Below are 13,527 nucleotides of genomic sequence, written 5' to 3'. Positions count from 1 at the left end.
CACTTATTGAATTTGGACCAGTGAGTGTGTTTCTCACAGCCTTGACTGCCCATTTTGCTGTAGTAAAGGCAGATGCACATGTCTCATCCCAGTCCCACCAGATGTCCTTTCGTACCAACCGGTATAAGGGCTTCAGAATTTGTGCCAAGTGCGGGATAAACACTCTCCAGTAGTGAAAATCTTTCATCTGGGCCATAATTCTCTGGACTATAGATGGCATTTCTTATGCCTACTCTCGTAGCACCTTTTGGAGCTCGGGATACATCTGCCATCTAACAGGAGAGGAGGGCAGATCACCCGGATTGGGCCACACAGCACGATTGGCCATAAGCCAATCGAGGAGGGAGTGACTCCCTGGGGTCTGAGGTGCATTTTGTAATCGCTGCCTCAAGGCGGGCTGAGCTGTCAGGGAAGACAGCTTTCCCATCTCTGATCCCAACAGCACAATTCAGCACAATTCCATCCACCCCTAAGTCCCACAGCGCCCACCCCCAGCTCAGCCTGAGTACAGGGGCGGAGCACATAGCATGCTCCACGACCTGGGGAGGGGGCTGGCCTCTCCTTGGGGAACTTTCAGCTGCTGGGGCTTTATTTTCTTTATAACCACTGGGTGTGCTTTCAATACAGGGGGGCCAGTGCCTCCGGCACCACCCCTTCATCCTTTCCCAGCTTCTCCATTTCTGGGGCTGATGGCACCTTTCTCTCCCCTCCCCCGAGTGCCTCCTCTGCTGCAGCGCCTCGCAGCAATGCCAGTCTTCAGAAGGTCTCTTACCTTCAGCTCAATGCTTCGCAGCTGACGTTCTCGTGCCACCTCCACCCGTGCTTCCCTTCAGGAGTTGGTCTTTTTCCTTGATGGCCTCTTCCTCCTTCAGAGCACCTGGCAGCATTGCCGTCTCGTCTCCAATGGCACCTTGCTGCCGGTGCTCTCGTATCAATGCCATCTCCTTCCTCAGGGGATCCACAGAGGTTTGCAGCTCACGCTCTCGTGCTGCCTCCTCTCGCATTGATGTCGGGGTTCTTGTTCACAAAGCTGAAGAATGAGCTCCACAAACACTCAAGGCAGGAGAGCAAGAAACAGGCTTTTATTTAGTGATAAAGTGACAGGACAGGGCTCCCGGCTCATGCCAGGAGGGGACAAGAGAGCCCAGGGTGGTGCTCTGTCTAGGGGGTTTATAGGCAGTTGAGGATATTAGGGGTGTGGACTTGTTAAGTGGTCCCTGAATATTTAGAATTAACTTAACATAAGGGATTTCCTGCCTTGATTTCTCTCTGGGACACTGCGCCTTGGTCCGAGAGCACATCAAAAGGCCGCCTGTCCAGCCCCCAAGGTGGGCTGAGGTGTTGTCTACTTGCTAAAGAACCCTGCCTCTTGAACTTCCTGGGTGTTAAAATGCAATCTTATCTTTAAGATGGAATTCTTCCTGCCCTTTACCATGTCGTCTACAGCTGGGTCTGCATGCTAAGTTAGTTGCTCAGTTTGCAAATGACCTCATCAGATCTGAAGGAGGAAAGACAGCACATAGGCTTGGGCCTTTTAGCATGCTAAAGTGAATCTTACACATTGTTACAAATGATTAGCATAATAAATCATGTGCTACTCTTCTTTATCTGGGGAATATTAACTGATCTCACTGAAGAATGACTCCAGAGCTTAATGTTCAACACACAGTGTTGGTAGGGGGTTTCCTTGCATGTAGTTACATGGCTCTGACTACAAATATCCTGTCTTGCTTTTCCCGTTGGCCCTCACCCTGCTCTGACCACACCCACGGTCCCTGCTGCCTCCCGGGCACTCTGCTTCTCAAAGGCTCTGCTTACTATACCAAGGGCCACCCCTCCTGCCTTGGGTGTCACCTCCCCTTGCCTCCAGTCCTGGGGTGGGGCCCAGTCCTCTAGGAGGCAAGCCACCTCAGACCACATACCCACTGGGGGACGATCCACTGTCTCCCCATTCTCAGGGGCAGCCCGCTGAGGCACCCCTCCCATAAGGGCAGCCTGTCTTTTTCCTTGGTCAAGGAACCCTGCTGACTTTCACCAATTGTCTTGCCAATGGGTTTCAGCCCCAGGCAAGTTCGCTATGAATTCAATGTGACCAAAGAAACTGACAGCAGAACGTTCAAACCCGGCTTGTTCTCCAGTGTAGGTCGAGCACTAGCGTCTCTGCGTCCGCCCAGAGCACTGGGCCGAGCTCTCTACATAGTGCAGTAATAGCTTATTGCCTAAAGGTGTGGAAGCGGTAGCCTAGCAGCAGGCCAGTTACGTCATCAGGTGGTTTAAGTTCAGTGAGGATCCTGGCCGTAGGAACCCCAACTTCCCCACAGCAATCATTTCATCCTCACAGCCTCCCCCATTTAACAGATTCACTTAGCATGTTCGTACTGAGCACCTACTGTGTGCCAGGCATGTTCTCGGTTCTGGGAGTCTGTGCACGAGTGAAACAGATAAAGTTCTGTGCTGCAGGGTGCCCGGATCCTAGGAATGAGGAAACCGAAGCCCAAGGGGTAACTCCGTGTGTCTGTTAGAAACCCCTGACCCCAGGACCTGAGCCGGGGCTGGCTCTGCTTTGACTCTACAGCCCCAGTCCTGGGGGTTCCCTAGCCGCAGCAAGGGGAGGGGGTGGAATTTGGTGATGCCTCTGCTCCATGCCCTCCCACCTTCCACTCCAGCTCTAAGGGGCTGGTTTTTTTTTCTCAGTGGGTCTATGGAGATAAAATTCACATACCAAATAGTTTGCCCTTTAGAAGTGTACAGCTCATCGGTTTTAGTGTATGTGCAGAGGTGTGTGACCATTATCACAGCCAATCATAGAACGTTTTTGTCCCCTGCCAAGGAAACCCTGTACCCGCTGGCCATCGCCCCTCAGCACCCCGACCTCCTGGTGACCACTCGTCCACTTTCTGTCTCCACGGATTTGCTTGCTCTGGACATGCCACAGGTGTGGCACCACACCCCTTGTGGTCTTGTCTGGATCCTTGTACTCAGCAGAAAGTCTGCAGGATTCATCTCTGTGGCGGCAGGTGTCGGTGCTGTATTCACCCCTGCCAGCTTCCCCGGGGGCTCCGTCCTCACCTCCTCAGGGCAGCCTCCTATCTACCTGCCAAAACCTGTCTCCCACCCCAGGAACCGCCAGCAGAGGAGGGGCAGAGGAGGGCATCTGATGGTAGGAGGGTGGGAACAGCGTGTGCGTGTGGCCGCTCACCGCTCACCTGGGGACTGAGCCCTGAGCCTCACCAGGGAGCAGGGGAGGGAGGGAGGGAGCGGAGGACGCCAGGCCCACACACTGGGCCCTGGGCAGGGTGTGTCTGAGGGGTGCAGAGCTTTTATACCCAGAATCTGATCCCTTCCTCACTGCAACTCCATGAGCCATTCATCTCTCCCACTGACAGGTGAGGAAACAGAAGTCCAGGGTCAAAAAAGGTCGGAAGCAGCCACAGGAGCCTCTTGGGCCCCCAGCAGCCTGCAGGCCTGCCCCCCACAACCCCAGGTAGGGACACCAGTGGCAATGGGGCACCCCAAGCCCAGGCAAAGGGTGACTTTCCCACTTACAAGCACCCCTCATTAGTGAAAGAAACAAATTTCCATACCAAATAAGGTGGTGGACCTCAGAGCCACTGCCCGCTTCACACAATTCCTTTTAAGTGTCCAAATGCAATTACACTTGGAACTTGCCTGGAGTCAGCCTCCCAGGCCTGCCCCCCTCCCCCAGGCCTCCCCATGTAAACAAGCAGCCCAGCTGGGCCCCAGCTGGCCGGCCTGGGGAGGAGGGGAGGGCGCTGCAAGCGCCTGCCCAGCCTCTCAGCCTCAGCATCCAGAGTCCACCCCCTTGCCCCTCCCTGAAAATAAAGGCCCCAAGAGACTAGCTGGACCACGCAGGACTCCGCGTACAGCTGCCCCCTCTGCTCTGAGGTCTGCACTTGGATAGGACATCAGGTCCTCCCAGGGGCCAGCGCCAGGGAAGGGCTGCTTCTGGGGTCTCTGAAGATGCCCACAGAGGCACCGCCTCCCATCCGGGCACCATTTGCTCCCGCAGGAAAAGCACTGATCAGAATCCCCTTGGGCTCCCTGGGCCATGAGAAAGTTGGCCCAGGGCAGGGGGGCCTTCCTGAGTGACTCCCCGGGAAGGCCCTCCTCACCGCCCCCAACCTCATGGCCCAGGCTTTGGCTCAGCGCCCCATGACCCCGAGGGGGCTCACTGGGTGGGGGCCGCTGACTCACCCTCGCGCTGAGCGCGCACACCAGGCACCACGGCCCGCCAATCCCCTGCTAGGCCCGGGCGAGCCCTGTGATTTTCCACTTGCACCATCTGATTGCTATTAGGGCTGGAAAGAGGGAATTCCTAGTTCTGCAAGCCCCAGGCTTCTGGCAGATGCCAAGGAGGGGTGGGGGAGCGGGGTGCCAGCTGGGGGGCGTCGCTGCCAACTGGGGGGCATCACTGCCCCCTGCCAACACCCTCCCCCCAGTGGACCTGCACCACCCGCTCCATGGGCCTCGCCCACGGTCTCCTGGCTTCTCTGCATCAACCCCTGGACACATTTAAACAACCGGTGGGGACCTAACCCTCCTGGGCCCGCACACCCCCAAATGCCCAGGGGGAGCAGATGGAGGGCACAGGCGAGCGGGCAGCCCAGCACTCCTTCTCCAGGGCAGCCCTGCGAGCTGCAGGATGCGAGGGCGGGCAGCAGTGGGACTCTGGCCGCGGTGCTGGGGCCAATGTGACGTCACCAGGCGGGGAGCTGCGTCCCCACGGGGCCCTGGGGGGGCTCCTGAGCGGGGCATTCCTTCCTGAAGCCTCATCCCGGCTCAGCCCCTCCGCCCCCGCCTCCCCCGCCCTGTTCCCTCCCCTCCCACCGGGCCTGGAATTGGGTTCGGGGCGGGTTCTGCTCCCAAAGCGTCTCCTCCAGCAGGCAGGAGGGTGAGGGCTCTCCTCCCCTCTGCGTCCGTTTCCTGAGGCTTGGGGCAGCGCTCTGCACCGGCCCGGTGCCCCTGTGGGCCAGCATCCCAGGAGGAGCCCGCCGAGAAGGGGAGTCCAGGAGCACGACCCTGCAGGTAGCTCCGCAGGGCCCGGGGCCCAGGGGGAGGGTGTCCAGGACTGGGCTGTGGAGGGCCGGCGGGCAGGGCAGGAGGCAGAGATGGGCGCCCCCGGGCAGGCAGCCCGGAAATCACGTGGCCAAGGAGGAGCCCAGAGCCCCCAGACAGGGCTCATACCCACTGGGGGACCTCCTGCATCACTGCTGAGGCTCTGAGAGGCCCGGGGACACAGGGGAGGGGGGGGCCCCTGCTGTGGGGCAGGCCCTGGTGTTCTGCCTCCTGCGGGGGGGGCTCCCCCCGGTCCTCCCGGACCCTCACCCCCATCTGAGTGTGCTTTGTGGAGGGGCAGGAAGGGCACCCCAGCCGGCAGCATCCCAAGGGCGCCCCCGCTCTCAAGCACACACAGTGCCCCCCTTCCAGGGGTGCTGAGCTTGAGCAGCCACAGGAGGGCCCAGCTGGACAGCTGCAGGGCTGGCCGCTCCGCCCCACCTGCCCCAGGCCGGGGTGCCTCTCGATGGATGGAGGCCACTCCTGGGCGGCTCTGAATGCTCTCGTTCCCCCCAGATGAGCCCCTTCAAGCCACGTTGTGGGCAGGGGTCGCAGGCCTGGAGTGAGAAACACGGGCTCTGTGTCTGTGGGGGGCGACTGCCGTGAGCGCCCAGGGCCAGGGCTCTCGGGCCCGGGTCCAAGGAGGGCAGCCAGGAAGGCAGATTGCAGACTCTTGAGTCTGGAATTCCCGCCAAGGCCCCCGGGGGACGGGGGACAGCCTCACCTGGTGGCCTTGGGGGCCCCGTGGTGGGGGCCCGAGGAGGCAGGCAGGCGGCCTGGAGCCCACCCTGGGGCTTGTGTGTTGAAGGGGAGGTCAGGAGCGAGCCGAGCTGGTAGCTTTCTTTTCTGCTCCAGCAGAAGCTACCTCCGTCAATGGCCAGGTCCCAATGACCGGAGAAGCCCGTGTGCTCTCACACACTCACACGCACTCACACACAGCCCCTACACATGTCACACACATGTCTTTTCATGGCTCATCTGAGGTCCACAGGCTGCTGGCTCTCTGTGCAGTAGCTCTTCAGATTGTTCATGGCAGGGCGGGAGGGCACAGAGACACCTGGGGCCGCCACGCACACCCTCATCCAGCAGAGGTGGGCTTGAGGCCCCTACTCCATGCGCAGCCCCAGCCTGGTGTCCTGGGCCGGGGCCAGCTGCCCTTGGGGGCATCTGTGTAGTTGGGGGTCTACCCAACTGAGGGGAAGGGCGAGGCTGTCAGGACACCCCTGGGGTGCACCTGGAAGGGCCCCTGAGACAGTGGGAGCAGGGGAGGTGGGGAGGGCATACCTGGAGCCCGGAAGGATGGGGTGAGGCCAGCAGCTCTGCAGGCGCAAGCATGGGGAGAACCTGGCTGGCCCAGCGTCTGCAGACACATGAGGCCTGTCCATGGCAACGGGGCAGCGACCCAGCTGGAGTCAAGACAGCTGGGGGGCACTAGAGGTGCTCCCTTCCTGGCATCCAAGTGGGCTGCACACCCTGAAGGGCCCTACCAATGGGCACTCTTGTTCTCGCCCACAAGGGCTCCCACTCCACACAGAGCCACCCAGGGCCCCCGTGCTTGCCCCACACTGTCACTCTCCTGCCAGGCACACGCGCACCGATGCCCCCCAAACTCACGGCGCTGTCCACTCCACGGGCCAAGGGCTGGGAGGGGACAAGGCCACCAGTGAGCCAGGGGCCGCCTGCTGACCCCTCTGTGCCCGTCCACTTGCATTGCTCACGGGAGGCTGAGGATTAACAGCGGGTGGGCAGCGCACTCAGATGGCCGCCCTTTCCGGCCGGTGACCAGCACTTGCGTGCCCTGCCTGGCCCTGCCCTGGCTGGAGGGGGCAGGTGCCGATGAAGCTAAGGCCACGGCAGAGGAGGGGCCCAGCAGCCTGCAGCTCCCACCGTGCCCCGACGGCCTTTTCTCTGCTCACAGCCCCAGTTTCCCCACTGCACAGTGGGAGGGATGGGTGCTTGCCTGTGGGCCCAGGGCAGGTGGACCAGGGAGCTCTGCCCGGCCAGGTGACACCACCCCCAGGGCTGTCACCCTTCCCAGGCCTCACCACCTGCGATCCTGGCTGAGTGCAGTGGCCCCTCTTCCAGCTGTGGCCACCACGGAGGCCTCCTGGCTTGCTCCCTCCAGCATCCCCCGCCTCTGCAGGCCCTCTTGTCTTGAGGACACATGAATCTGCAAGACTGCAGCACTGGCAGTGTGTGCACTGGGCAAGTGACCAAGCCCGCCGAGCCTCGGTGCCCCCGTCACAGGCGAAGGGCCGTACCTGCCCCACAGCTGGTAGGGAGGACAAAAAGGCAGGATGGGCGAAGGGCGGCTGGCACAGTGCCCGGCTCCTGGCCAGGACTCACTGCCTGGGGCTTATGGTGCCAACGATGGTGCTGGTGATGAGCAGGCTACCTGGAGGGCACAGACCAGACACCTTGGCGTGTCATAAATACGAGGTGCCGCCAAAGGCTTCCCCCTCCAGAGAGCCTCCCTGACTCCTGGAAACCCCTTTCCCATCACCAGCTGGGCACAAAGGAGGTGCCCAGGACATGTGTGCGGCTACTTAAACACGTACCTCCAGAAGCTGTCTGGCTCCAGAAATCTCTCAGACCAAGCAGGATGGGGGAAGGAGGGGGCTTCTTCCCCAGCAGGCACAGTGGGTACCTAGGGTGCCAGCGCAGGGGTGTGAGGATCCCAGGGGCGGGTGCATGCAGAGGCGCTCTGCCCTGCTCTCAGCAGGACCGTCCCTGTGCCTCTCCTGCAGCCCTGCCTCCGAGGGAGCCACACGACTGCCCGTCAGCCTCTCCTCTAAGGTGAGCGCCCTTGGAGGCTGGGACAAGCGTCTGGAAGGCGGAGGAGGCTTCAGCGGAAGGCGGTGAGGAACTGCAGCCTCCTGCCTCTGCCAGGTGAGGTGTGCAGGCTGGTGAGCCGAGCAAAGCCCGAAGAATCAGGACCTGCAGGCTCGGAGATGGCTGGGAACTGCTCCTGGGACGCCCACCCCACCACCAGGAACAAGGCAAGCACTGCCCGGCGGCTCCCGGCAGCAGGGGCTCTGCAGACTGGGGTGGCGGGAGGGGCTACACCGGGGCCCAGATGCCCCCCCATAGCTCGGCCACCCAGGCCCCACCCTCTCACTTGGGGGTGGCAGGCAGCAGCAGGGCCCCTGGGGGCTGTGTGGTGTGGCACTGGTTAGCGGGTCCCTGGGCTCCCCAGTGTCCTCGTCACTGGACACCCTTGAATCCCGTGCTATGCAGAGCCCGGGGGCTTCGGTTACCAGCCTTGAGAGGCCTCGTTCAGTGTCTTCCCTGTGGGGTGGGGTGGTCAGCTATTACCTACAGCCAGGCCCCGCCAGGAGGCCCTGAGAAGCTAGCTCCAAGGTGACCTGGTGTCACCCTGCTCTGGGCCACCCCAAGGTGGGGGTCCGTTGGCCACAGTTTACCTTGGGTCCCCGGGCAGCAGCTGAGGCCGAGACTCTGACAGCCCATCAGGTTGATGCATGCCTCTGCCCTCCCTGCTGACCCCACACTTCTCTGAGGCCCTTGAGAACCCCAGAATTCCCTTCTGGTCCTTGGCATAACACTGTCAAGGTGGAGAACCCTTGAGGTTACCTAGGCTGACCTCTCCCGCATTTGAGGAAACTGAAGCTTACACCAGCACGGTGGTGTGACCAGGGTAAACCCTGAGGTCGGGGCAGAGCCTGGACTACTGCCCGCGGCCCTGAGCACCCACCCCCCATTTCCCACCGCGCCTGCGGCCCTTCACCTCGTGCTGTGGTGATCGCTGTGGAGCGGCAGCCTCAGGAGGCAGAGCTGAGGCTGGCACGGGGTCTCCAGAGACCCCTGGAGGAGGGACAGAAGCCCAGGGCCCGTGGGGGAGCGGGGCGGCAGGCCCCAGAGCAGGAGTTTTAAAGGCAGTTTGTGGTGGGGATGGTGGCTACACGCCCAGTGACTCATCACCCTCTGGCTCCGACGCCCAGGAGGGGATTGCAGACTTTTTCCAGCCTGTGAGTGGCTCAGAGTGATCCGACCTGTCAGATGCACCCCAGCCGCCCCATCCTGTCTGTCCGTGGACCCATTTGGACGGCAGGTGTGCCTCCAGCTGAGAGGAGCGTTCGTGGGCTGGCACGCTCAGAGCCACCAACAGGCAGGCTGAGTAAAGAGCAGGCTAAGGGACTGGGGGGCTGACAGGGAAGACAGACCAATAAATGAACTAAGGAGGTGCTGGGTGGGTGGTGAACAGGGCCCCCCTAAAGTGCTGCCCTGACCTCACAGAGCCTCCCAAAGCTTGGCCGGCACCCTCCGGTGCCTGCTTGCAGATTCCCCTTGACCCGAGCCAGGACAGCAGGTCCCTCCCTCTGCTACGCAGTGTCAGGATCAGAGAACAATCCTTCAAGACCCAGCTTCCCGCCAGACCTGGGGCCATCTGGAAGGTGGCGGAATGCCTGCCTCGAGGCACTTGCCATTTGTGTTATTTTGGTAGGGAGAGTTGCGGGCAATGGGAACTGATAACCAGCCCTGGACTGAGGGAGGGACAGGGGCGGGGCCCAGGCCAGGATCGTGGGGACGGTGCTGGGACCTGCTGGTGATGCCTGCCGGGGCTGCGGGAAGGGACAAGGCCACGCTCTGGGCAGGCAGCCTTCGAGAGGCTGGGGGAACTGAGTCCAGCTTGTCCAAGTGTGGTGTTTGGCCCATACGATATTTTTTAAATGTGAACATTTCAAGATCAGGATAGTTGACATTACAATCCACCAAGGGTGGAAAGGATGACCAGTCCCCCTACTCTGCCCAGCGCTGGAGCAGAGGGCGTCCCGCTGTGCTCAGGATACGTGCTCTCTCCGGTTTGCCACCGCGCACCCCACCCACCAGTTTCTTGCCCCTGGCCCACTTTCAGGTGACAGCAGTGCCAGCCCAGCCAGCCCAGACCCCACAGGCAAGACTGAACCTCAGCCAGACCAATTGTTCAAATAGTGAAGTACTTCCCCACAGCTTCATAAATAGCCACCACCAGAAGTGTCTCCCCCTCCCCAGGCACCCCTGGGTCAGAGCCAGATGGCTCAGGATCTGGAAACCAACGGGTCACCGTGGCCCAGCAGGGGCCCCCCTCTGACTTCCCAGGTTCTCAGTCCCACTGTGGGACAGGGCCCTGCGCCAGCTATGGCCAGGGTACACGTTGGGTAGTGGGGGACTGGGGGGGGGGGCATTGGGAGTTATAACTTACAGGTGACTTAAGTTTTTTAACAAAGATTTTGTTGTTTTATGAAAAGTTCCAAGCCTACAGAAAGTTTGCAGGAAGAGTGCGATGCACAGCACATACCCTTCACGGGCTCTCTGACTGTTAGCCCCTGGCCCCAGGAGAGTTCTCGCCACATATCTTCTTTCCTAGGACTCTTTGAAAGCAGACTACAGACACCAAGGCCCTCCGCCCCCAAATCCGAGGACAAAGACAGCTCCGCACAGAGCACAGTGCATTTCCTGCTCCAGCGTCTAACCCTGATGCACCGCTGTCACACGCAGCCCTTGCTCACTCCCCGCTCTTCCCACTAGCAGTGTTTGCAGCAACTGTTAGACCCACAGTAATACCTGGGATAACAGCCCTGCCCTTGGCGGTCTCCTTCAGTCTAGAAAGGTTCCGCGGTTTTGTTTATCTTGCATGACATGACGTTTTTGCCGAGAGCCTGTTCTGACGGGTGGGCAGTCGGGTGCCTTGATGAGGGACTGGCTGGTCTCACTGTCACTCCTGCAGGCGGGCACACAGAGAAGGGGTGCTGTGTGGGATGAGGGGGCGTCTTCTGCTCTAGGAGGAGCCAGTTAATTGCTCCAGAGCCAGTGGCTCTGCGCGTGTGTGATCAGGACCAGCATCACCGGCGTCTCCCCACGCCCACACAGATGTGTCCCGGCGCCAGCGAGGCCCCGGAGCTCTACAGCCGCGGCTTCCTGACCACCGAGCAGACCACCGCGCTGCCGCCGCCTGTGCTCACCAACTACATCTTCCTGCTCCTCTGCCTGTGCGGCCTGGTGGGCAACGGGCTGGTCCTCTGGTTTTTCGGTTTCTCCATCAAGAGGAGTCCCTTCTCCATCTACTTTCTGCACCTGGCCAGCGCCGATGTCGGCTACCTCTTCAACAAGGCCGTGTTCTCCATCCTGAACACAGGGGGCTTCCTGGGCCCGTTTGCCGACTATGTCCGCGCCGTGTGCAGGTTCCTGGGGCTCCTCACGTTTGTCACCAGCGTGAGCCTCCTGCCGGCCGTCAGCTCGGAGCGCTGCCTGTCGGTCATCTTCCCCACCTGGTACTGGCACCGTCGGCCCAAATGCCTGTCGGCCGTGGTGTGCACCCTGCTCTGGACCCTGTCGCTCCTGGTCACCGGCATCCACAACTACTTTTGTGTGTTCCTGGGCCGCCAGGCCTCCCGGCTGGCCTGCAGGCACATGGACACCTTCCTGGGTATCCTGCTTTTCCTGGTCTTCTGCCCGCTCATGGTGCTGCCCTGCCTGGCGCTCATCCTGCACGTGGAATGCCGGGCCCGGCGGCGCCAGCGCTCCGCCAAGCTCAACCACATCGTCCTGGCCATGGTCTCGGTCTTCCTGGTGTCCTCCATCTACTTGGGCATTGACTGGTTCCTCTTCTGGGTCTTCCAGATCCCGGCCCCCTTCCCCGAGTACGTCACCGACCTGTGCATCTGTATCAACTGCGGCGCCAAGCCCGTTGTCTACTTCCTGGCCGGGAGGGACAAGTCGCAGCGGCTCTGGGAGCCCCTCAGGGTGGTCTTCCAGCGGGCCCTGCGAGACGGCGCCGAGCTGGGAGAGCCCGGGGGCGGCACCCCCAACACGGTCACCATGGAGATGCAGCGCCCCTCCGGAAATGCCTCCTGAGAGGCCAGCGCCTGGGGGCGAGGCAGGGGCCACAGGCGGCTGAGGGCCTCTGGAGGCTCTTTGCCAAGGGACAGGAGCTCAGCAGCCCCCTGGGGCCCGCACGCAGGGAGAAAAGCCTGCTTCCAGCCGTTCACGCCTCCTCCTCTGTGGCTGAGGCTCCACGGGGGGCCGAGAGACTGAGCAGACACCTGGAAACAGACCCTGTGGCCCTGCCAGGCCCCCTCAGCCATGCTGCCCCTCCAGTGACCCACTGTACAGACGCCGACCCCGGTGGGGGGCCAGGTGTTGGGGCCCCTCCTCCACCCAGGCTGGGCAGGGAAGAAGGGTGTGCCCAGTCCTGTCTGCCTCCTGCCCCTCTGATCAGCCCTCCTTGAAAGGGACACGGCCAGCATGGCTGCCGAAGGGCCAGCAGCTTTGCCCCAGCAGAAGGGCACCTGGTCTTCATGCTCCATCCCCTCAAGGCACTGCGAGCACGCGGACCTGAACAAAACGGTGCTCCCCGGAGCAGGGCTTTCTGCAAACAGCATCCCTGCCGGTGACGAAGCTTTTGGTGACTTTAAGGAGGGAGTATCTGGCTGTGGAGAGCAGCTGGAGATGGCCAAGGCGCTCAGCCAGTGCAGTAGGTCGCTCCGTCCCGATTCCGTGCCAGCCCTCCCGACGCAGTCTCCAGAGCTCGCCATGTGCCCCAGCTGCTCTGTGCCTGGGACTAGGGATCCGGCAGACTGTCCGAGCCGTCTCTGGCTTCCAGCACCCCCCGAAAGTGGGGACTGGCTCTAGCTGGCCACCCTAGCCCACCTGCAAACACAGTGGCCAAACAGAAGTTTTATGAGACAACAGATGTATATCAATAAACCTTTTGTATCTTGCACTGAGGAAAGCTTACAGTCCTCTTTCCTGTATAGTCCTGTGCCCACGGAGAGTATGCTGTCAGGCAGCTGGAGCCCCATGGCAGCCTGTCCGTGCCAGCAGCCAGCCCCATGCAACCTGCCTTGTGCCCCCCTCCGGGCTGGCCTGTCCACGCCTCTGGGGGCTCCCTGTCCTTGGTAGGGTGTGCACTCCTCTGCCACACTGTCCTCTGTTGGCTGAGGCCATACCCTTTCCACCCACCAGCGCCAGGGGGAAGGCTCTGTGACCACTTCCCTGCCTTCAAGCAGCCCCAGCGCTTAGTGAACCCCAATCCTGGAGTCCACCTTTTTCCCAGGAGCTGCCGCCAGGCCTCCACCCTGAGCTCCCTGCTGCAATGGCTCCGAATCATCGAGGGGGCAGCCTTCACGACTCCCAGTGCCGGGAGGTCAGGGAGGGCTGGCCCCTGTGAACCCACATCTGCCTCTAGTGGGCTCCAGGCCTGGGAGGGAGGGGTGAACCCCAGGAACCGGGCCTCTGGACCCTGCTCAGGTGCGGATCACTGCAGTCTCCCTGGGGAACAGGCCTCCTTTCCACACACCCAGGCCCCGGGGGTGCCTGCAGGCGCCATCCACACCCTGCACCCCTCATTTCCACGCCAATGCAGAAGAGACACCAGCAGAAGCTGCAGGCCCCACCACTGCCCCTCCCTCCTTGGTGTTTAATTATTAAAGTGGCCAGGGAGCCGCTGCCATC

The 13,527-nt window shown here is 61.6% G+C and overlaps 1 protein-coding gene across 6 annotated transcripts; it reads left to right on the top strand.

Annotated features, from left to right (window-relative positions):
- Positions 1–4,856: 4,856 nt before the first annotated feature.
- LOC118907352 (mas-related G-protein coupled receptor member F) lies at positions 4,857–12,796 on the top strand. 6 transcript variants are annotated; one of them, XM_036875852.2, is made up of 4 exons: positions 4,857–5,046; positions 7,824–7,872; positions 7,966–8,075; positions 10,945–12,796. In XM_036875852.2, the coding sequence occupies exons 3-4, from the start codon at positions 8,028–8,030 to the stop codon at positions 11,926–11,928; spliced, it is 1,032 nt and encodes a 343-aa protein (XP_036731747.2). In that variant the 5' UTR covers positions 4,857–5,046; positions 7,824–7,872; positions 7,966–8,027; the 3' UTR covers positions 11,929–12,796. The 6 variants fall into 6 exon arrangements, with proteins under 6 accessions (XP_036731747.2, XP_057362677.1, XP_036731748.2 ...); XM_036875853.2 differs by lacking the exon at positions 4,857–5,046 and adding an exon at positions 6,150–6,167; XM_057506696.1 differs by lacking the exon at positions 4,857–5,046 and adding an exon at positions 7,335–7,351.
- The last annotated feature ends 731 nt before the right edge of the window (positions 12,797–13,527 follow it).

The sequence above is a fragment of the Manis pentadactyla genome, chromosome 9 (genome assembly GCF_030020395.1).
Source record: "Manis pentadactyla isolate mManPen7 chromosome 9, mManPen7.hap1, whole genome shotgun sequence".
NCBI classification, from domain to species: Eukaryota; Metazoa; Chordata; class Mammalia; order Pholidota; family Manidae; genus Manis; species Manis pentadactyla.
Note: the sequence above shows the minus strand (reverse complement) of the source record. Positions and strands in the feature narration are given on the sequence as shown.